Source organism: Aspergillus pseudodeflectus (assembly GCF_044049435.1).
Source record: "Aspergillus pseudodeflectus strain CBS 756.74 chromosome Unknown BJX68scaffold_77, whole genome shotgun sequence".
NCBI classification, from domain to species: domain Eukaryota; kingdom Fungi; phylum Ascomycota; class Eurotiomycetes; order Eurotiales; family Aspergillaceae; genus Aspergillus; species Aspergillus pseudodeflectus.
The window spans coordinates 15,247-37,114 of NW_027263853.1; the positions used below are offsets into that span (position 1 = coordinate 15,247).

Genomic DNA, 21,868 nt, shown 5'->3' on the forward strand with positions numbered 1-21,868 from the left:
AAATGCACCCCTTCTATCCCTCCGGTTGATGTGCCATCCTGGTTCGGCATGCCAAAACTCCTGCAAATATGTACATGAAAGAACAACCAACCGCAAAAAAGATAGAAATACGAGACTCGCTTTTATACAGAGCTAAAATGGCTCGGGGAGGAAAATAGAGGGATCAGTCACGTAGCGACGTTCTGCATATCGCTGACATGACGGGCCGGGCCGGCTCTGGTCTTGTGTGTTTTTCTCATCGAACTCCATAGTGACTCGAGCTCTCAGGAGGCCTGAACGCGGAGAGACGATAAAAAAAAGCGGGTACTTGAAGTCCCCAGGGATAAGAATAGTGAATGGAAGGCATGCCAGTCTTGAAACTCGTAACATTCCAGAACATTCATAAGTGAATCAGTCTATTCGTGGTGTTTGCAAATTTAATCGTTCCGAATAGTCAATGTTTAGTCAGTACTGCCCAGAACGCCGTAGGGATTGGACGTCTTGACCTCGGCCGTATTGCTGAGCGATGGCGTTTCCTCCTTCGTGGTCATTTTGGCGCCCTTTCCAGCGGGAACGGTGGCGAAGCCCTTGTCGGACTCGCCTTCAACAGCGCGCGACTTTTTGGCGGCGCTTGAACGGGTTCGAATGGGCGAGTTTTCGGCGGTTGTCTGCATGGACTCACGGTTTCGCTTGGCCTTCTTTCCCGCAGCCTCATCCTCGGTTGTCTCGCTGGTTTCTCCGCTCATTTCGGCGGCCTTTTGAATCTCACGGCTGACTCCCTTGAGCGCATCGAGACCTGCTTTCTCAGCTGCGTGGATGTGTGTGGCCTGGGATGGCTCCTTGCGGTACAAGTAGGAGCGAACGAAGAAGCGCGCGAAGAGATAAGTCAGAGGCAAAAGATATGCAACGTTGAGCCAGATGGCAAATCCCTGGCCGGAAGTGTCGATGCAAGTAACCATAGGACCCGGCCGTACTACCTCTCGGGGAGCACCTAGAAGGGTCTCTCCGACATGGCCAACGTTCTCGGCGATGCCTTCCGCACCTGCTGCGCGGAACGCGACTTGCTTAAGCCAGGAAAGTCCCGTTGCCGCGGTGGCAGTTGCTGTAGCCGGGGTCGTAGGGATGGAGCGGACAGGAGGAAGAGTATAGTTGACGAACAAGTAAGAGGCTGCCATTGACGATCCGATGATGAATTGGGTGATTTGCATGCTAGTCAGTGACCGTTTGACGATAGTAGGAACGTGCACATGGAGAGCGGTCAATGTATAGTATGTGTACTAGCATTGTCAGTAAGAAGGTACTCAAGCGGAAATCCAATTGTTGACATACCATGAGCGCATGAATACCAGAGTTCACCAGAGTAAAGATCCAGATCGGAGGCGCGACATAGCGAATACCAGCCCACATGCACATCATAGCACCCGCGTGGTGGTAAGTCTGCAGAGTCGAGCTCTTCTTGCCCTTGGCCAGGATGATCGCGGTGTCGAGCACTTCGTAGAACTTGGACAGGTAGAAAATCCAGCCGAGGAAGGCCAGACCTTCGTTCCACAGACGACCGACATCCGAAGGATCTGGGACGCCACCCTCAGCCAGTCGATATTCTGGGTTCTGAATGGACCATCGGTTCACTGTCGAATCATAGATAGCTGCATTCCCGTACCCTCGTGGACCGTTGCACTTGCACAGCGCATCCACGACGCCCACGAGGCCATTGTCTTCCCAAGCCGGCCAGGTGTTGCGAAATGCGCGGACCATACCCGCAAAAGTCCACATGGAGTAGATGGCCAAGAAAACATTGTGTAGGATGACGAAGAGCTTGAATGCTCTGCTGTGGGCGAACGCGTAGGGCCTGTAACCGCGACTCTTGTTCACGCGGTTGAGAACGACGACGGTGACAGCGTAGACGCTGGCAATGGTGATCGGAACGCGCACATCGAGAACCTTGTTATAGAGATTGGTGGGGATGTTGAACGGCTGGTACCATGTCGGCTCGTCGAGCTGGGGCGCAGGAACTGTCAACGGGAGCTCGTCCGGAGGAAATTTCAACAAGGATGCGGGGGGTAGGCCGAGGCGTACAACGGCCGGGCCCGACCCTGTATCCAGAGCGAGATCGTACATGGCACAAATTGAGAGGATTTGGCTGAGATAAGAAAGAAAAAAAAACACCCTCCCGGAGGAGAAGCGAAGGAGATAAAAACGTTCCAGGGATTGTCCTGCGCGGAAGGAAAACAGATACAAGTAGATGAAAAAAAGCCCAGGGGCCCAAAGCAACTTCCTCAGTGCAACCTTCTCCTAAAAAGCAATTGGAGACAGGATTGCCAATATTTAAGACAGCAACCAGAGCTTGGAGACTTGTCGATGAAATAATTCTGATCACTGTCACTCGCTGCGATTGATTTTGTGGTGGAGCCTCGATTGCATTTTGTTGGGACAGAATCAGGATGCAACACTGAGACCTCGGTCCCAACAATGCAGTGTCAATGCGCAACCCAGCTTGTGAGTCTTGTGAATCTTGTGAATCCTCACTTCCGTTCGCCCTCGAAGAACACTTTCCAACTGGGCATTTACGAAAACATCCGAGTATCATTCCACCCCTCAACGGGTTGCTTTTCTTCATATTGACTTTCTCTGACGTATCTATGACCTCTCACGCGAGAAGCTGCCGCTTTGAAGCCGACCAACGGGGTGCGCCGTGTGAATGATCTCCGCGCGATTCTTGCGTGGGAGGCGTCGCTGCGTCAAGCCTGCATACATCGTAATCCACGAACTCATTCTCAGGCCCTGATTGTGCTCAGTATGAGGTTTCACTGTTGTATTTTTGTGTCCGTTACCAAATCCGGGGAAGCTATGAAGCTCCGTTCCAGCTAGTAGCCCTACCTTTCACGTGCCACCCCTTCTTCATATATGAGTGTGTATATATGTAATGGGTAACTGAGGCTCTAATAACCAACGTAAAGTGACTCTTCCAACTTGATCATTCGCTGATAATCAACGCGTCTGTCAGGCTATATATAAGTTCCAATATGTACGTAGAATCCAACATAGATACACGCTCCAACTCCGAAGTACGGCGCAAAATCAACCATAAATTTATAGAGACGAACATGAACTTCCAATGAGTCTAGAACTTCTCAGCGGGGTTTAGTGCCGAGGGGAAGTGGAGGCGGCGCTGGTGATCCTGCGCTGACCGGCGTCGACCGTAACTCGGCCTTCTTCTGAGGTGGTGGGGGTGGAGGCGCCTTTCTTCGCGCCAACGACTCGGTGTCAGTGCTGGATGTTGTCGTTGAACGGCTTAGGTTTGGATGCGGAGGAACCGGAGGTGCCTGTTCCGCATTTTCTGATTTGCTTTCCAAGGCGCTATTGATGCGATTTGTGATTCCATACTTCTGGTTGAGTCCACTGAGTTTCTGCTTCCCAGCCTCAATTTGATCGTTGTGTTTGGAGCGAAAGTCGTTATAGGCCGACCTTGCATTTGAGACGTTTGCAGTAGAAGAAGCAGGTGGTTGCTCGCCCTGCCGGAGATGCGGCGACGGGGCGGGAGGAGTGTTGGGTGAGGAGTTGGTTCTCAACTGCGAGAAGCGGCTCTGGAGTTCGTTGACGGGTGCCTGGCCGATATAGCCTGTTGTTGATGGCGAGGCCGGATTCGAGGGCTTGTTGCCGATCCCCAGTGCGGGTACCGATACGCCAGCCTGAGAAAGTCGCGAAGCAGCGGCTTGGTTCAGATATCCATCTGCTGCTGCCCGTGGCTGCTCTGCTGGCGGACTGGGAGTGTACGCCGGCGGAGGAGAAGGGGAATAGGATGCTGTTGGCGTGGAGGTGTTTGTTCGGGGGGGAACGCGGGGTGGAACGTTTGGTTTCGGCCTAGGGCTCGCTGGGACTGATTCTGATGATCCCGTAGCTACTCGTCGCACAGGAGGCGGCGGGAGGTTGCTGGTATCGATACCTGTTCGATTTGCACGATAAGGTACTGGAGGCCGTTTGGCCGCTTCCTCTGCTTTCCTCTTTTCCTCTTCTTCTTCCTCCTGCCTCTGTCTGTTCTGCTGGTTGATTTTCTCCTGGCTCAACGGCGCGCCCCATCCGCTGCGATCCGGGGTGGTCTCGTTGGGGAGTGCCCCTGCGCCGTGGTATTTGATGTGTTTTGGTGGGGGACCGAATGATGATGGATCTTTAAGTGAAGCAAGCGGCCTGGAAACGTGATTCTCTCTGTCGTCGTCTTTTTCCTTTCCCTTTCCCATCCATCCTGCCTGGTTGCGAAAAGGTGGTCAGTGGGAGAGTCGTGTGCGACAAGTGAGACGACTCACCACCTGATTGACACCTTTGAAATCATTCCGCCAGCCCTCTTTCTTGCCATCCCGGCCTTTCGGATGCCATCCATCTTTCATAATCCCTTTAAACCCACTCATAGCGCATATATGGTGAGATTCTTCGCAAGTTGTCGATCAACAGCAAGCCAGAGAGTCGTAAGAAGCTGACGAATGTCATCATTTCCCCGCAAGAGCGGACTACCCGGAATAGGATTAGCGTGCTATAATCACGTGGAATTTTTTTTTAGTATCAATCTTTTGGCAAACCCGTGGACTAAACTTCCAACCACCTTTTGAATTGTCTTTGAAGTACGTGGACGGTGGAAGACGAGACGTGGCCTCCTTGGGCGCCAAACTATGTAACTACAATACCCAACGAGAGGACTCGAGAGTATATCCATTTGGTCGACAAATTGCGCATTCTCACTCCGCACTCGATGGTGATTGTCTCTTCCCCGAACCTGAAGCCTATACTCCGTAGGAAGGTTGATTGCATGAAAAAAGAAAGGCACAACAGATGAAGCAGCCGTTTTCAGGAGTGGTAACCCTACATCTACATGCCATTGGACCCCATGACTAGATAAGCAAGCGCCAGCTGCAAGTCGTTCTGGTTGCTGTCAAGATTTGAGCTGAGATTACTCCTGCTCAAGCTCAGAAGCTCCAACGCGATCGACAATCCGATGCTAGAAGAGCTAACAGGCAGCGGAAATTCATAACAATCACGCTCTTGACAAACCGTGTGGATAGGACTTTTCAATTTGAGGGAGAATGACAGGTCAACTTTTCAACTGCAAAGAAAGAACACAAATTCTGACTACATTATTACACTGACTTCCCTTAGCACTGCGGTCTTCTCTTTGAGATCGCACTGTCAAGATTATAAAAGACCGGGAACGTTTATCCCTGTCGCATGGCCATCACCCGGGAAATAGGTCGATATCTTTTGAGCCAGGATCGGACTATAATGAGCCAGTCTTTGTTGTGGTGATCTTCTGCGCTTTAGGCCCTAATCACCGAGGTGTGGTGTGGTGAGGGCACTATCAAACTAGGTACATCAGGGACGCGGCCTCGAAGTCTGTCTGATTGATTCGGAGGTGGTTGAGCGAAAGATCTGTGGGCAGAGAGAGTACAGTAGGTTGACCTCAACGTCCGTGTGTACGCCATCTTATCTCGCCTTGTTATGTAGAGGCGAAGCTGAAAGCAAGATGAATGCGAAGCGAGGCAAAGCTTCCAATCAAACAATCTTTGATTTTATGTCTGTTAGTCAATGCTATCTCCTGCCGAATATTGCTACCCACTGATTCTGCAACACCGAGCAGATAGACTACAAACTTTCCTTGAGCCGGACTGAGTCTTACGTTGCCATACTCGTACATAGTACGGAGTAGGCGCTCAACCCACTTGGTGGGGACACTATTCTTGAATGGGACTGACAGCCCCATGCGCGGCCGGCCTGAGGCCTCCACAGCCCACGCCAAGGACAAACTCAATGAGGCTCTTTGTTCCAGCCCGCTGAACCATCAATTGGATAGCTACCGATGAAACAGCATTATTCGAGTATTCTTCTTGTGCAAAGACTACTCTCGAGTCAGCAGCAAAGCGACGTGTTTCTATTGTTGATTATCCCAACGATGTGACTTTCAGTTTCGCCCCCAACAGCGATGATCCGAACTGCCACGCAACAAGCAAGGCTGTGTGAGCCTGTTCGAGCCAAAGCCGACCATCCAAATGCATACTAGATCCCTTCACAAATGGACGAGACAACCTTGAGAACTACATACGTACGCGCTGCGGGTCAATTAGCGTTTAGCACTGCCCCGCTGGCGTTGTTGAAACAAAGCGGATTTTTTTGGCGATGGCAACACCACTTGTTTCAAACTCGCATGCCGGCGCCTACTGACACTACGACCGGGATGGAGAGACAAGGAAGAAGAAAAAATCGAGTCATCCGCCAAAGCAAGAAAGAAAAAGAGGAGAAAGAAACGTCTTACTGCCGCAGGTTTGGTGGTGCAGCCCCTCTTTGAGCTGATGATGGCGCTTTCGTGTTTTTTTTTTTTCAGCCGTGCCCACCTCCGTAGGAATTAGCATCGCTTTATACTAAGGCTATCCTCGTTGGAGCCGCTGCGCCATGTCAGCGATGCTTCGTCTTTTTCCTTTCTCATGAGGCTGGCGCTCTTCTTCTCTTTTCTCTTCTTCCTCTCTTCCTTGACCTTTTCCTTCTTGTGCGACGCATTTTCCACTCCAGCGTTTTCGGACCGCTTAGCATAAGTGGCTGTTGAATCGCCCGAATACGAGAAGGGATCAGCCTACCTGGTACAAATACTATTATTGGACCCTACCGCTCTCGCATGAAAGAGCGGACGTCAGCACACCTGAGAGGAATTTGGGGGGAAAAGAGCCGCTCTCTGGCAACTGCGAGCTGAATATACCTCGGACCACCCTCGACCTGGAAACATGACATCCGGAGACTTTACTGACCTTGTGGACTTTCTCGACCAAGTTGTTGGAGGATCAGACGATTATGGTAACACCGCAACAACGACTTCATCAGAGAATGTTCCTACCGCCATTGGGGGCGATGAAAATAACCCAGATGGCGGGGCATCAACGGCAAACGAGCTCTCTACAGATACCTTTTGGGACGGCTCGGATGAGACATTAGCAACAGTACCGGCTGCGACTGCAACATCAACGGAGGGAACCGACTTCACCACACCAACCACCTTAACCTCGCAAACTACGACAACAGCCGCCACCTCAGTCTCTGCCAATCACACTCAAAGCGACAATGATAACGACGATGGAGGCGGTGGTGGAATGAGCAACAGTACTAAGATTGCCATTGCCGTCCCCGTTGCCATCGTCGGCGCCGCCATCATCGCTGCCATCCTCTTCTTCCTGCTCCGTCGCCGACGTCGACAACGCAACCTTGAGTCCCAACCCGTCATCACAACACGGCAAATGGACAATTCCTCTTCCGTCTTCCTCCCACAGCAACAGCCTCAGATCCAACCAGTTCCTGTTCCCGCTGCAGCACCAATCACTCGTCGTCCAGTACCAGAAGGTCCATACGTCGAGCCAGTCGAACCTGCAACTGCCGAAACCAACATCATCGCCGCAGGTGCGGCTCGGGATCTGGAATGGAGAACGTCGGAAGAACGCGGTGGACGACCTCGTTCGCCATTTGATCACCCGCGCGACAATGACGATAATCTGTCTATTGTGTCTGGGATGAGTGATCGGGAGGCGATGATGAGAGCTAGGGGTCCGAGGGACGACGATGTGTCGTCTGTGTCGAGTTTCGAGGATGAGCCACGACCGAGTACTACAAATCGAGGGGGCTAATTCTTCGTTAGTTTATATAAGTTGATGATGGTGCTTTTATGATGTTTAATGTTTGTCATATCTTGGATACTCCATTTAGTTTGAAAATGGAAGAGAGCGTATGTGGTGTCGGATATAGCTCTTATAACTTACTATAAGATTGTATCAGATTGTATATACAGGGTCTTACCGACCGCCTCCAAAATCAGGTTGATAAGCCTTTACCCTCCCCTTCATCAACTCTCTCAGTGCCATGGTAGCATACTGGCTCGAACCGAGTTGGAACTTGAGCACAACAGCGATTTTGTCCGCTGCAGCAGCTTCACCCTCCTCTTTCACATCGGTGTTCTTTGGCTTGGCAGATAATGCCTCCAAATCCGTCTGCACAAACTGCTCATCATCGCGGGAGTACAGTTTGACATCGACCGAATAATCCGCGCCCATCCGGCTCAGAATCTTCCGGTAGCTCCCGCTCAGACTCGCGTCTTTCCACTTGCGACGCATATTGAAAGGGTCGAGACCGCCGCCGCGCGCACTACCCATGAACGTCTTGTAAAAGTCTGTCATTTGATTGGCGGGGTAGATGACGTCGAAGCCGGGGAGGGGCAGAACGATGTCGAAAATGGTGTATTTGCCGCTGGTGGCTTCGTCGGCGGTCAGGGCTCGCGCGCGCATAAAGGTGTCTTCGGCGGCGTAGGCGCTGTCCCCCTCCTGTGGGGCAATGATGACCTCGCCGTCTGCGTCGACGGTTACTGCGCCTGTGCCGGCGCCTGCTGCGCCTGCTTCTGTTGTCGTGGTTGAGGGGGCAGAGCCGTCCTTGTCGCGGTGCTCGTGAACGAGGACGAGGTCACCCTCTACAGCGCGATCGCCGTATAAGCGCCAGCGCTCGCCGACAGCCAGATTCCAAACGAGTGATTGGTAAGCGTGGACGTACATGAGTCGGAGGTTACGCGGAATGGTCTGCAGGGCACCGAGGTGGTCGTTTCTGGAACGGCCGAGGTGGCGGATGATATTGGACTCTGCGGAGAACTTGCGAGGCATTTTGTCTAGCGCGGCGCTGACTTGGCCGGTTGTTTGGAAGATGTGAATCGCCTGCGCGCGTGCCTTGTCTTCGGAGCTGATGTTTACTGTTGAGGCTTCGCCGGCTTGCGCGGCGGCGAGGACATGAGGGCTGTAGTCGAGGATGGCATCACAGGCGCCCTTGTAGTCGTCTTGGAGGATCTTGACACCGACCATGTCGGTGCGGGTTGTGAAACTCCCAAAGCGCTGGAGACCGTAGTAGTTGAAGTAGCCTCGTTGGTAGAGGTTTTTGAGTGATAAGCTTGCGAGCTCCGTAGCCTTTGCTACGGCGGCTTCACGGTTCTGGATGTCAATGCCTGGAATCTCACAATCGCGCAACGTAACAACAAACTCGTTACCGTTGAGGTCTCCGAGCTCGAGGCCATGGCGCCGGTACTCGAAATCTCCAACTACAGCGTTGCGAAGGGTCCGGTTGAGCTTCGCCAGGCGATCAGCGTGCACGCGGAGTGCGCACGCTCGTTGCACCGTCACTCCACGCCTGTCTTTTGTGCCGGCGAACTGCAAGCTCTTCGGGTTCATCTTGAGCTGACGGGCGATGAATGAGATGACCTCCATAGTGTCCTTGTTCTCCTTGTAGATGGTGAAATGCAGATACGGTCCTCCCAGCTCATCCCAGTTGACGCGCGTTCGGCCGCCTTCCTTTGAGCCGCCACGTCCAGCATTCTGGTTACCGCGCTTGTTCCGGTTCGAGGAAGCCGAGATGACCATCGTCCCTTCACTGTCTGTCGAGGACTCGAGTTGCGAGCTGAAAATCCGTCGGATCGCCTGGTGGATCTGAATCCGGTGGTCACGATCATTGACGACAACAGTGGGTAATCTGCCCAAGTCGCTGGGCTTGGACTTGGGATTCAACATTGCCCTTTTGTGCAGCGACAAGATCTTTTCAACGTTTGGCGCGCCGAAGAAAGACTCGAGCAGTGACTTGTCCTCATCGGAGAGTTGAAGCTCCACAGGGGCCGGCGATTCCTCCACTGGAGTTTCTGGCTCGTTTTGTTTCTCCTCTGATTTCTCCTCCGGTTTCTTCTCCACAGGCGCAGAGTTATCTCCATCTTCCCTCGGAACGGCGGTGCTTTGCAAATGCAAAACTTTCCCGGACGGTAGGATCTCGTTGACAAGGAAATCAGTGTATCTGGGAAACGGCACTCAGCGACATCATTAGAACCTCTCCGGTATAGTATTACCGTTTCTTCAGAATTCCCACAAAGCCCTCATTTTCTGCGCTGACAAACTCGGTGATTCCAACTTCAATCTCTCGCGACAACTGGTCGTCCGCTGCAGGTTGTGGAGCGACTGCTGCGATAGTCGCGGGAAGTGCGACATCGGCCGTGTCAGCGACATTTTCGGTTTTTAGACGCTTTTGCGGCGGTTCAATGAGATCGGAGATATCCATGACGACAAGTATCAGAGTTGTGGTTGTCGACTCTGGAGAAGTTGAAGCTCGTCCGCGGAGCTTCAGGAAAAACTCCGAGACCTAGTGGGGTTAGCCCTAAGTCTATTTTGGGAAGTATATCTACAACGGGGGAACAATGAAGATCGGAGGAATTAAAGACTGCAGGCAAACTAGCAATGATTTGGATTGAAAGAGTTACAGGAACACAAAGTAATTTCAAAAATATAGTACTTCCCAGATCCAGCACTGTTGAAATGATAATAAACGTACTAATTTACCATTGAGAATGTTGAAGATAATGGTGCATCATCAGCCGTAGCTCGTAGTTGACGTTAATCTATGCCTAGTAGTCTATTCATGTAAAAGTACAGTTCAGTATCTCATATCGTTGAGGAGCTCAAGGCAACCAAAGACCTCTCGTCAGGCTGTGCAGGGCTCTCCAAGTACTCTCATCACGGAGCGGTGAATATCGTTAACAAATAAAATTTGTTATGAATCCTTCGACCGCAGAGAAAGTTTGGCTGGCTTTGTGGTTCTCCCTTCCCATGCTGCTCGAATAGACTGCACCGTGTCCCATACCGCTTTCCGAGCATCTTCTCGTCTCGTGCCTGCACGAAGTAAGCCCTCGTATGGTGTATGCATGTGTCGAATGTGCGCTTCCACGGCGAGAATAGCCTTGTGCTCGTCCGAGGTTGTTGATATCCGCCCGACGCGGCCAGAGCCCTTGAGAAAGGCATGGTCGAGGACAGTCTCCAAGTCCTCAACGGGCATCAATGGGAAGCGGATGCAGAGGATTTGTCGTGCCCGAGTCAGCTCCTTTTCATCGCGGGCCTTGACAGCAATAGCGCGGGACTCAGCCGTTTCTTCGGCGGCCTGCAAGACTGCAGTATGAACATCTGAAGGGATACGGATTCCAATAACCTTCTTCCCTGTATTGTCCTATGGAAAGAGTCAATCGCATGCTTCCCGATCAAGGTAAGGATTATACTCACATAAACCTTGTAGACCAGCCGGTGAGACTCTTTTGTCTTACTTCGACAGTTTCTGGTAACATAAATGTTTCCGCTGGGTACAAACACATAGTTGTCCGGCAACGGTTCTCGCTGAAGACAGTTCTGTTGATTTTTTGGTTACTAAGAGACATTCTTGGATCATGCGAGGGGAACGAAGCAAGGGATTGATGGCTGAACCCGCACCTTCTCAAAGGGCTCTGAAGACGGCCACTGCGAGGCAATGTTGTATTTCACGATGCGCGGACTGACTTTGTTCTTGCTGGCTTTGTGATTCATGAAGGCTCTCGCGCTACTCGGGTTTGCAAGGTCCTTCCCTTTGGCCCGTATCCTTGTCTTCTTGTGGGCTAGAACTGTCCGTGGCGACCTCGGGGAAGAGCGCTTGTCAATACGGTGTCTCCTTGAGCGAGGATGGACTCGTCGGGCTTTTTTCCGAGCCGGTCTCGGTGGGGTGGGTGCCATGTTGAATATGTCGGGGTGTGTTATCCGAAGAGCTAGGGAAAGACTGTGTAGATCAAATGCAGACATGGGAGGCAGAAGAAGAATAGCTTTTATTTAAGTGAGTAATAATTCTGGACAATGAGTGCTGTGCATACATCGGGTACAAATAAACAGCGCTTTGTTAGGTTCACTGGTCGAAGGCAGCAAGTAGCAAATCAGCGCAATGGAAGGACAGCAGCAGAGGAAACCACGACCATCCTGAAAGAACGAGGGTGCTTTGTCGGCTTCTTGCTATTTTTGCGTCGAAAACTATTCTTCTTTCACCCCGCGAGCGAGGACGATGTGGCCTGTTGGTGTTTTGTTCTTTGAATGCTCGGAGTATGTATGGGTCTTGAAGTTTGAACTGTGGAGGCTCTGGAGGGGTAGAGCCGGAGTGGCCGTGTGGCTCGCTCAGCAACTGTGGCACAGCCATTGACTTCTGTCCTCGAGATCCAGGCCAGATTCGGGTGATAAGAAAGAGTCAAGACAAAGACTGGATTTGCTCAGGAGAGGCTGTTGGGAATTTGATTCTGAAGTCTGGATTTTTGGAGCCCAACAAAGGGCTTCGTAGCAAACACTTCCGAACAGTTACACGCCGAGGCCTGCCTTCGGGCTGTGGCTGGCTTAACATTGACAGGGGTCGACTTGCACACACTACATGTGCATTAGATCAAGCAGTCGACGGGGATGCTCCGCAGCTACTGCTCCTGAGGGGCTTGTATGAAAATAAAGCGGTTCTGAGACCCTAAAAACTCCTCCATAACAGAGCCCTGAGCCAAATCTCGAAGTGCTGTCGCAATTTGCAAGCATCTTTGCTACTCCGCTCTTGGTGGCGGGGTTCCCGGAGGAGAAATTTAATGTGACTGTGGACTCATGCTGACGACCGAGCTTTGCGTGCTTGCAATCTCAGGGGAAACGAGGGTCGGTGATTGCTGGAAGTCCAGGCCAAGTAATATGAAAAGTACATCGTCTAAACTGCAAGTGGAAATGGAGAGTGTGCGCCGCCTTGAATTGAAGGATGGCCGATGGAGACGAACCACTAGCGGAGGCCGCCCTGTCTGACTTGGTCAGATCGGAGAGCACTCTGGAAGCCGATCGATGGATCGTTGAATTCGTTGTCCAGAAATCTGGAGATATCTGCTAGATAGTCTGGAGAAATGCAATAATGCGGCACCTGCATCCGTTTTCTGTCACGACCCCAGCAATTGAAGCATCCAGCAGGTAACGGGGCCAATGTCGTCATTGTCTGGACGGAAGCTGGGTCATTAAAATTACCCCAAAACCCAAGAGGTGCTTGAGGCTGAGGCTGGAGCTGAAAGAGGATCCAAATTCAGAGACTAACTCGATAGAACATAGCCTGAGGTGGGATCGTGATTGAGGGTCGGTCGGACGAGAGCGGCCTGGGAACAGAGTTTCCTGAAGCAGTCCGGATCGACGTGGGTCGTCGTTGCAAGGAGTCTCGATCTAGGGATGACGATGTCTTTCATGACAGAGCGGGTAGTAAACAGGAGTTGTCATGAGAGACGGATAGTAGTATATTCGTTGATAAAGGTGCAAGATACCCCTTTCGACGGCTGCAGGCAGTGTGGCCCAGGGACGGCGTCAGCAGCAGTTGTTGGTGATGGAGAGTCGATCCACGGAAAACCACCGCTGTTCCTTGTTCTGGGAACCAATAATTGGACTCAAACATGCCTCAAGGGGCTATATGCGTCGGCATTATTATTCTTGCTTGACCTATCCCGCTCCTCGCCTTTGGTGGACGTGGATGAGTCTGGCTCATCACTCATGTGTCAGTGTGCACTTGCTGTGACCGGGGTACTCCTCAGCTCATAGTTAGCTGTCTTCTCCGGAAAGGAGGAAAGGACATTTTGTACGATGTACAGTATCTCGTCGTTCATCTTGAGATTAGGCACCATACTAGTACTCCACCAGGCAGCTCTAGGCAGGGCACAGTCTCTCGGCCTGAAGACCTTGATATATCCTGGTCTAAGTCAAGTTGTACTTCACAAGTGTCTTTCTTGATTCTTCTTTTCTCAACCTTGAAAAGTCTCGCTCCAGTAGTGGATCTGCGGATGCAAAGCCAGAAAAAAACGTCAAATTATTACCAAATTTTACAAACAGAGGAAAACGAAAACAAAATTCTCCACGCAACTTCAGCTTCTTCTCCTTCTCTCTTGCAATTCTTCTCTTTTTCTCCGACGCTCTTCCTCTTCGTTCTCCGCCGTGAGAAGATCTACCAGGGCGGCACCAGAAGCATTCCAGTCCACTCCTCGCTCCCTTTGTCCAGGAACCTTCCTCCTCCGCCAGCCTCGACCGATCCCTCGATCTTCCGCCCCCTCCTTAGCCCTTCCCTACCATTATCGTCTTCGCTCATCATCGGTCTACAATGAACTGAATTCTTCCTCAATTCCTTGTTAACCAATCTGGCCCTTCAAGCTCGTCCTCGCCGTTCAGTCGCTTATCCTCAATGACCCTGTGGAGGCGTAGATTCATCGGCCTAGTCGTCTCTCCTACCGAATCGCCCCTCTAGCATTCTTGGTGGCTCCGGGACATCTAGACGACTCTTGCGGCCTACCAGAGGGTTGCCTGGCAGCTGGACTTGAATGTTGCGAGGATTTACACCGTTGCTGACATGAGTTGGGATCAGCCTATCCACAGGTATGTTTGTCAAGCTCATACCTATCGGACTGCAATTCCCGGAGGAGTTACCTCGACCAACCCACCTTTATCTGCTCCTGCAGCTTTTTTTTTTCTGTCCCTCTATTCTCCAAGATTTCTTGAAAGTATAGTCGGCTAGGATGATGCTAATGGAGCCCTCTGTTCTCTTTAGCTTCAGCTATCCAAACGGTGAACCTCAGACCCCGACGAGGACTCCTCCTACAACCTTCTTCGGTGACGCCGCTTTTCAGACTCCGAAACTCGAATCAAGTTTTTTCGACCCCCGTGTCACATGGGACACCTCCGATCCATATGCCTCCAGCCCTGAGTTCCTCCGGACTCCTCAGAGATTCGGTTTAAATACCCCTCGCCTGCCAGATCAAAAGCCGGCCCCGGATTCTGCAGCCTCTGATTCACAAAATGGAAAGCCATTGGACCCTCAGATTGAGACTGTCAGGAAACGTCGCTCGTCGAAGCTCCAGGGATCGGGTGAGGATGGCTCTCGAACTGTCGAGTCGACCAAGTCTGCTGCCTCTATGCAGACCCCTCCGCCGAGTAGCGCTTCGAGAACCAAGGTCACAGAGTTTGGGGATTTAAGCAAATCAGGCCGTCGGCAGTCTTCATCTAATGCAGTAGGAGGGCATTTGGAGACCCCAAGTCGGGTCATGGGAGCATCCCCTCGCTTATTCGGAGGCCTTCAGTCTTCTCCGGACCCGTTTCAGCTTGGAACTATAGATCCGTCAGCATCACCTTTCTTCCCGCAGCAGAGGCTGTTCTGGGATCATAGCCTGGACCAACACACGCGGGATTTTGGTGTGTCTGGAAATGAGCACGGGCTGTTTGTTGACTCTACAAAGACAGATGTCTTCCATGCCAATACTACAACGAATCCACCCCAAGAATCTCTCCATATCCCCCAATTACCGCAAATTGAAGGAAGTCTGGACCTTCCAGAGTTCAATAGCACCATCTATGGCCTTGCCTCTGGCGCTGCAACCGACGCTGCTCTCTTTCCCGCTCCCTTTTCCACCTCGCCCCGACTTGCCATTCCCAAAGCGGACGACCCCGCACTCTTCTTAAGCTCCCCTGCCCGTCGATTTGGGGGCCCTCAGCCTACACCAGAGAAACGGCTCTTCTCAAAGCAACAACGCCAACCATACCATCACCAGACCGAAGAGTTCAAGCGAGAAGAATTGCGGCGTGCGCAAGGATTCAACTCTCATCTTTCCGAGTATGAAGAGGAAGATGATGAGTACACTCCTCGACAGTCAAGACCTACATTGACTCGTAGTCTCACTCATAGTGCTGTGACAGCACCTCGTCCTGGATCCGGTGGAACGTTGTCTTCTGCCAGCGGTATTCGGAAAAGCCCGTCAAAAGGCCGCTCATCCCCGATTAAGTCCCTCCGTGCTCCGCTACCTAGGTCAAACTCGGTGGCCAGTGGATTTCCAAGACGGTCTCAATCGGTGGTTCTCAAGATTGGCAAAGATGGTCGAGCAAAGACCGAAATGCAGCCGGTTCTTGAAGCGTCAACCAGTTTGACGGACCCTATCAACGGCATGGACTTGGATGGTTCCGGAACGGAGAGCGAGTACGATTCCGCGGAATTCCCTGACTACCCAACCGCTAGCAGCCGCAACCCTTCCTTTGCCTTTTCGGAAGCCGGTAGACCTACGATTGCCCGCAGCGACTCTGGCTCTCGGCCTCCTTCGATGGGCTCTTACACCTCCTCACAGTCAGGCCGTGTCTCTCCCTGGGCTACCGCTCCTCGCGGCCCATCCAGGAGGCCGCAGTTGAAAGCTACCCTAGATGATTGGAAGAGAACACCAAAGAGACAGTCTGCGATCCTCCACTCGGATCTGTCATACAGCAGCGCCGCTTCCATTCCTGGCAGTATTGCCGATACAACAGAGGAGGACACGGGAGATGCCCAGCATGCGCTTCGTAAGGTTTTGCGGGACAAGGGGCGAATACCCCGATCTCAGACCGTTGCAAGCTTTGGGTCACGATCCAATCGCTCGCTGCAGACTCTGGCACAGCTACAATCGTCGCCCCCTCGTTTCGGTGCAGAGCTCGACGGTGACTCTCGGGAGCCGAATACGTCCCCCACGACAGTCACAGACCCAGATCTGGCGACACCCAGCACTGACAGATACAGCAATCCGAGCAATGGCACCAGATGCATCTGCAATTCTATGGATAACGGCGGCCATCTAATGATCCAATGGTAAGTGTCTTTTCTTGTTCAACCATTTTTTCTCATACTGACAAGAGTTGCAGCGAATCCTGCAGCCACTGGTTACATACCAAATGCGTCGGCCTGGAACGGTCCAATCTCCCATCCGTCTACGTCTGTGTCTTTTGCGCACAAACCCCTACTCGGAAGAATAGAATCCGTGTACCTGTCAGCGGCGTCGGCCACGCGCCCACCTCGCCGCTGGCGCATAAATCCTATCGATTTCGATAATATACGTGTACCTTTACGATAGAGTTCTGCTTCGACTCGCGTCGGCACTCGTCATACTGAACGCTTATTCTTTGCATCCATCTATCTAATGAGCGACTCTATGGACAGAGTACTCGTCTTTCATTACCCTGCTGGGTCTCCTTTGTTTCATGTGCAACATGTTAGACATACCCATACCCCATTTCTTTTGAGGCATCATACAATGTTTGCAGTCATAGTGGTGGCCATGTATTTCACCACGCTGTGTTGTCCACAGTATTTCCTACTAACTGTTCTAGTAATAGTCAGCCAAGGCTGGATAGTTGTATCTATGTCTGACAGAATGAATAAATCAGAAGAGTACCGAGCTTCATATATGGAGTTCGCAAGATAAAGTCTTTATAAGTCCTCCAATGGCTTCGTTTTGCAGAAGCCTAGATAAATTCTTCATGATTAAGAAAATGTTCAGCCGGTCGAGTCATTTGTTGTGGATCAAGATGTCTCTCGAGGTGACTCACGCTTAGCAAATCTCTGGACCATAAATACGACCATGAAGCCTCCAATTTTCCAGCCAAGAGTATATATCTATTCAATTGACCAAACTGCAAACAAGACTGGTCCTCACAAAATTCTTCCACGAAAGGATAAACTCCCGAGTCAACATGACATCCACAACCCCAACAACCCCATCAAAACGACAATATGCCACACCAGCCTTCCAAACAACCCGGCTGACATTTACACCCCTCGCTCAAACCGACGCGACAGCTCTACACGAGCTCCGCAGCGCACCGGAATGCATGAAATGGAGTCGCCAGGGCCGCCCCGACGCCTCCGTCGCAGAAACCCAGAAGTGGCTTGACGGGTTTCTAGCGGAAGTTACAGCTGAAGCTGAAGCTGATACTACTCGGTCAGAGTCGGTGGACTCGAAATTGGATCCTCGGAAAGATGTGGTCTTTGCAGTGAGGGAGGTCTCCCATGTCGAGTCTGGGGCAGCGGAAGATAGGATTGTTGCGCAGGCTGGTTTCAGAAAGGCGAAATCCGAGGTTACGGGCGTCGAGCGGTTTGAGATTGGGTATATGTTTGTTCCCGGGGTTTGGGGGAAAGGGTACGCGAGTGAGGCTGTTAAAGGGATGGTGCGATGGTGGTTTGATCTTTATTCTGGAGGAGAAGAACTAGAGGGGGTCTATTCGATTGTTGCAAAGACGAATCCGGCGAGCTTGAGGGTCATGGAGAAATGTGGTTTTCGGTTTGTTGCGGAGGGAGTGGATGATCATGGAGAGGAAGTTGTTGAGTTTTGTATAAACAATGAGTAAATGTATAGTTTGTGAATGCGAAGAACAAGGGTATATATATATACATGATACTGCTTACAACAGTCAGCCATGACAGGTATGCAGAGAACAAACAAAAAAAATAAGCCTGGATCGCATCACTGCTGAAGTAGAAGATAGATATCACGAAAGCGCAGTAAACATGCCCACGATCCCATAAATCCAGATCAACCCGATGCCATATAACCGAATAGTAACCCTATAGTCCTCCCCGTCCAGTAAAGATAAGGACTAGACCCTCTAGACCTGAATGAGTGTTTGTTTGGTCTCGGGCTCGAACTGCGGCAACCCCAAATCCAGAGCCCGAGACTATCCAGTAGCCCGTACATTCGGTCAGAGATAAGCAGTATTGTGTCCCACGTCCGTACGATTATCCAAAAAATGCCATCGTAAATGTAAGCTGTACCCATACACAATAAACTGTGCCGGTATCCGTGAGTACCGGCGAATGTATCCAATGCAAAATAGCAATAAAGTCAAAGTCTCATAACAACGCCTTTTGACAAGTCGATCAACGCCGGCAAAGAAGTGAGGGGTGAAAGTAGAGCGCTTAGCGTTGTTGACCGTTGCGCTGCAACTGTTGTCCGATTCGCAAAGCTTCTGTCCCATCATCCGTGAGACTCTCCTTGAACCACGGGTGCTTCAACGCATCTTTAGCGGTGATACGCTGCTTCGGATCATAGACAAAGATGCGCTGCAAGAGATCGAGGAATAATCGGTAAAACTTGGTATTTGTCGGCATGAATTCCTGAGGGATAGTTAGAATTAACCGTTGGTTGTAATCAGTGTGGGCCGCGCATACCGTTAGCTTCTTCATAGCCTTGACATATTTTCGCGAGGCACGGGTGGTTTCCTCGTTAGGATACTCGAGTTTATTGCGGAGGAAGTATCTGGAAAGTCAGCAGTGATAATCGATGTTGCGGCTCAAGACACTTACTTGGCGGCTTGGTTCTGGTTCCCGTTCCTCCCACCTGACATGACTTGACGGACCAACTTGGGATCGATCTTCTCTCCGATGACGGCCTCCATCATTGCAAGGTGTTCGAGGTTGTCGTGAGTCTGGAAGAGGGCATCTCCGGTAAAGAACTCGACCAGTATACAGCCAATACTCCAGATGTCGCATGGGAAGCTCCAACCAAGATTTAGGATGATCTCCGGCGCTCTGTAATGCCGTGTGGAGACAACAGACGAATGATATTCATCATCAAATGTTGCCGACCCAAAGTCAATGAGGCGAATCTCGCTGTCAAGCAAAACACGTCTTTGACGTGCATTCCGAGAAATAACAGCAGATGAGGACGGGATTGTGCGGTTGTAGGTGAATGTTTGGTATTGGCTTTTGACAAGGAGGATGTTTTCGGGTTTCAAGTCAGTGTGAATGAGGTTAAGGTCATGGAGGACTACAAATAAGAGTTAGCTCGACGTGTTACCCCGATTTATGGTTAGCCTTGATATATTGAACTTACAGGCCACGCTAGTGAAGAGTTGTCGGGCAAAGTTCTGAATCTGGGAGCTGGGAAACGGGACAAACCCGTTGCCTTTGAGAAAATCAAAGACGCTTTGGCCTAACAGATCCGTGACAATGCATATATGATTTCGAAAATCGAAGCAGTCCCTGAGATGGATGCATTTGTTTCGGTTGTGCTTGTCATTGTGGGCCAGGGTAGAGAGCACTCGAAGCTCAATCCGAGAGGCATCACGGTACTTTTGAATCGAGCGGATGATTTTGACGGCGCAGCGAGTTTTGCGTTGTTTGTCATAGGCTTCAACGACCTTGCCGAATGTTCCTTGCCCGAGAAGCCTCGAGATAGTGTCTGAAATAGTCAGTATATACAAGAACGAATGATGCGAACAGCCACTCACATCGATCTGTTAAGGGGGTATTAGGAGTGACGATGTAGTGACCATCATCGTCATCAAACTTTTCGCCCCGATTTGCGTACTGTGCAAATTAGTACAAGAACGCAAAGATATAATAAAGGCACGTCAACACTTACAGAACGAATGACAGGAACAGGCACATCCTTGGCCTTGACAGGGGGATTGGGGGGAGGAATGTAGCTCAGAAAGGCATCAGTTGCTGTCTCCTGCTCCCGCTTCTTCTGCTCATCTCGGACGGACTTTCTGGTCGTCACTCGTTTTCGCTTCTGGCCAACGTTGGCCTCTTCATAATAGGCACCGTTGCTGGCACCGGAACTTCCCTGTGAGAGAGAAGTGGGGGCAGTGGTATGTAGTGAGGCCGTCCGGTCTGTCGAAAGAGATCCGGCAGATGATTCTTCGCCATATTGTTGTGGATTTATAGAAAAGGACGGGCGATCGTAGTACCCTAGATCGTAGGCTGTTTCAATGCCGGTGCGCCGTCTCTTACCCGCAGGCTGTGGCATACTGCCATTAGGAGCTGCAGCGGAGGAATTTGTCGCGAAAGCATGTGAGACGGCAGCAGAATGGTCAGTCGGAGGAGGAGTATCATCAATGACGATTACTTCTTGGGGTATCCCATTTTTATAGAACTCGCCCCAGTCCGGCTTTTTCCGTCTCCCTGTTTGAGTCGAGATTCCCGTGCTAGCGGGTTTCGGAGGCGGCTGCGGCATAGTTGTGGTGCTTGTAGGCGTTGAAGCGGCGGCGGATATTTGTGGAGAATGGGTAAAAGGTAGAGGAGCGGTCGATGAGGGGACGGTATAAGGGTAGACCGGCGGGTTGAGGTGCGGAGCGGTGGTAGAGGACGTGGTCGGATACGCTGATGGATTCGGGAGGTATGGCTGATGATGAGGGAATCCGTAATGCTGCTGGTGATGCGAAGGATGTGTCGCGGTGGCAGTGGAGGGCGTAGACATGATGATTGAAGGAAACCAACCGTTCGTGCGAGCGGCGGATCGTCGGAAGGAGGAGGAGGGTGTGGAAGAGCGAGGAGAGTCGTTCAGCGTCACTGGTGGTCAACCGTTGCCCTCAACGAACACGGGGGCCCCTCGACACGCCAGACTGGAGAGCCGGGGTTTTCTCGCGATGATGCTCGGATCACAGGGTGGGAAGACTCTGACAGGAAAGCAGAGGGGACGAGGGTACTGCTAGGACGCAGCAGGCTAAAGTAGACAGAGCAGACGTGACGAGAAAGAAGGAAGAAAGATGAGAGAGGCGTGGGGATTCACTCGATGGCGAGGCGGTCGGTCGGGGCAAGAAACAGTGCGCGCGGTTCGTAAGAATGTCCTCTACATAGTATTTCCGGAGCCTAATTTTTCCCCTGAAGTAGTGCGTTGGATTGGGAAATAAAGAAATTCGCCAGCAAAAAAAAAAATCAAAAATCGAAAATCAGAAATTACACCGCGTGGTTGTTTTGAATGGGCGTTTAAAGTGAAATAGCTGGAGCCCGCGAGGCGAGACGGGATCGCTACAATAATCCGGCACTGGGACGCTGAGCAAGACAAGAATAGCCGTGGGAACGTTCGCCTGGCATCCACTGGAGCCATAAAGGACTTTAATCATAAGGGACAGAATGTCATGGTGACAGATAGAGATACCTCGTGGAGGGAGGGCTCATCCTACGAGGAATGTTTTTGATATTGTTCCAGTCTCTTCCCATTCCCCCCATTCTTAGTTCTGGTCATATTTGCGGCCTTGCGATCGCCAGGAATAATAATACCTGAGCACTACATACTCATTAAACTCCCGTATTGGCCATTACGGAACCACCCAAAAAGATAGGTATCCATTTCTGTGATCAAAACTAGAATCGGAATCACAATATGCCTTGGTGTACCCCGGAGAACATCCGCAGGGCCTCGTCGCTACCAATCGCACGAGCAAACGCATTTATTGGAGTAAGCCGGCTTAACAGGAAAGGGCAGGCAGACTGTAAGAGAGACAAG

At 51.3% G+C, this 21,868-nt stretch overlaps 8 protein-coding genes across 8 annotated transcripts; 3 read left to right on the plus strand and 5 right to left on the minus strand.

Moving 5' to 3' along the window:
- Positions 1–245: 245 nt before the first annotated feature.
- BJX68DRAFT_200850 (elongation of very long chain fatty acids protein) lies at positions 246–2,278 on the minus strand. Its single transcript, XM_071037556.1, has 2 exons — positions 1,309–2,278; positions 246–1,256 (listed from the first exon to the last, which is right to left on the minus strand). The coding sequence occupies exons 1-2, from the start codon at positions 2,095–2,097 to the stop codon at positions 441–443; spliced, it is 1,605 nt and encodes a 534-aa protein (XP_070893364.1). The 5' UTR covers positions 2,098–2,278; the 3' UTR covers positions 246–440.
- Positions 2,279–2,941: 663 nt separating this feature from the next.
- Positions 2,942–4,424, minus strand: BJX68DRAFT_248105 (uncharacterized protein). Its single transcript, XM_071041865.1, has 2 exons — positions 4,281–4,424; positions 2,942–4,223 (listed from the first exon to the last, which is right to left on the minus strand). The coding sequence occupies exons 1-2, from the start codon at positions 4,380–4,382 to the stop codon at positions 3,111–3,113; spliced, it is 1,215 nt and encodes a 404-aa protein (XP_070893365.1). The 5' UTR covers positions 4,383–4,424; the 3' UTR covers positions 2,942–3,110.
- A 2,313-nt stretch (positions 4,425–6,737) lies between these two features.
- BJX68DRAFT_272255 (uncharacterized protein) lies at positions 6,738–7,628 on the plus strand (the record flags this gene model as incomplete). Its single annotated transcript, XM_071047160.1, has 1 exon — positions 6,738–7,628. The coding sequence occupies one exon, from the start codon at positions 6,738–6,740 to the stop codon at positions 7,626–7,628; it is 891 nt and encodes a 296-aa protein (XP_070893366.1).
- Positions 7,629–7,710: 82 nt separating this feature from the next.
- BJX68DRAFT_200884 (pseudouridine synthase PUS7) lies at positions 7,711–10,105 on the minus strand. Its single transcript, XM_071037557.1, has 2 exons — positions 9,869–10,105; positions 7,711–9,816 (listed from the first exon to the last, which is right to left on the minus strand). Exons 1-2 carry the CDS (start codon positions 10,075–10,077, stop codon positions 7,794–7,796), a joined length of 2,232 nt encoding a protein of 743 aa, XP_070893367.1. The 5' UTR covers positions 10,078–10,105; the 3' UTR covers positions 7,711–7,793.
- Positions 10,106–10,566: 461 nt separating this feature from the next.
- Positions 10,567–11,549, minus strand: BJX68DRAFT_258959 (DUF2293 domain-containing protein; the record flags this gene model as incomplete). The annotated part of the gene is made up of 3 exons (XM_071043623.1): positions 10,567–11,016; positions 11,070–11,192; positions 11,274–11,549. 3 exons carry the CDS (start codon positions 11,547–11,549, stop codon positions 10,567–10,569), a joined length of 849 nt encoding a protein of 282 aa, XP_070893368.1.
- A 2,825-nt stretch (positions 11,550–14,374) lies between these two features.
- On the plus strand, positions 14,375–16,692 carry BJX68DRAFT_272257 (PHD finger domain protein; the record flags this gene model as incomplete). Its single annotated transcript, XM_071047161.1, has 2 exons — positions 14,375–16,452; positions 16,506–16,692. 2 exons carry the CDS (start codon positions 14,375–14,377, stop codon positions 16,690–16,692), a joined length of 2,265 nt encoding a protein of 754 aa, XP_070893369.1.
- A 379-nt stretch (positions 16,693–17,071) lies between these two features.
- BJX68DRAFT_200903 (GNAT family N-acetyltransferase) lies at positions 17,072–18,271 on the plus strand. The gene has a single exon (XM_071037559.1). It carries the CDS (start codon positions 17,334–17,336, stop codon positions 17,985–17,987), a length of 654 nt encoding a protein of 217 aa, XP_070893370.1. The 5' UTR covers positions 17,072–17,333; the 3' UTR covers positions 17,988–18,271.
- BJX68DRAFT_200902 (putative protein kinase (Lkh1)) lies at positions 18,272–21,025 on the minus strand. The gene is made up of 6 exons (XM_071037558.1): positions 20,003–21,025; positions 19,869–19,947; positions 19,472–19,819; positions 18,943–19,405; positions 18,808–18,895; positions 18,272–18,753 (listed from the first exon to the last, which is right to left on the minus strand). Exons 1-6 carry the CDS (start codon positions 20,837–20,839, stop codon positions 18,556–18,558), a joined length of 2,013 nt encoding a protein of 670 aa, XP_070893371.1. The 5' UTR covers positions 20,840–21,025; the 3' UTR covers positions 18,272–18,555.
- Between the last annotated feature and the right edge of the window lie 843 nt (positions 21,026–21,868).

Excerpts from the sequence above, each read along its gene's own strand:
- BJX68DRAFT_200850 (XM_071037556.1), bottom strand. The coding sequence starts at position 2,097 with ATGTACGATCTCGCTCTGGATACAGGGTCGGGCCCGGCCGTTGTACGC. Across the intron at positions 1,257-1,308 it reads CTGGTATTCATGCGCTCATG|TACACATACTATACATTGAC; the intron begins GTATGTCAACAA and ends TGACAATGCTAG.
- BJX68DRAFT_248105 (XM_071041865.1), bottom strand. The coding sequence starts at position 4,382 with ATGAGTGGGTTTAAAGGGATTATGAAAGATGGATGGCATCCGAAAGGC. Across the intron at positions 4,224-4,280 it reads TCAAAGGTGTCAATCAGGTG|GCAGGATGGATGGGAAAGGG; the intron begins GTGAGTCGTCTC and ends TTTCGCAACCAG.
- BJX68DRAFT_200884 (XM_071037557.1), bottom strand. The coding sequence starts at position 10,077 with ATGGATATCTCCGATCTCATTGAACCGCCGCAAAAGCGTCTAAAAACC. Across the intron at positions 9,817-9,868 it reads GTGGGAATTCTGAAGAAACG|ATACACTGATTTCCTTGTCA; the intron begins GTAATACTATAC and ends GCCGTTTCCCAG.
- BJX68DRAFT_200903 (XM_071037559.1), top strand. The coding sequence starts at position 17,334 with ATGACATCCACAACCCCAACAACCCCATCAAAACGACAATATGCCACA.
- BJX68DRAFT_200902 (XM_071037558.1), bottom strand. The coding sequence starts at position 20,839 with ATGTCTACGCCCTCCACTGCCACCGCGACACATCCTTCGCATCACCAG. Across the intron at positions 19,820-19,868 it reads TACCCCCTTAACAGATCGAT|ACACTATCTCGAGGCTTCTC; the intron begins GTGAGTGGCTGT and ends TGACTATTTCAG. Across the intron at positions 18,896-18,942 it reads AACCAGAACCAAGCCGCCAA|ATACTTCCTCCGCAATAAAC; the intron begins GTAAGTGTCTTG and ends CTGACTTTCCAG.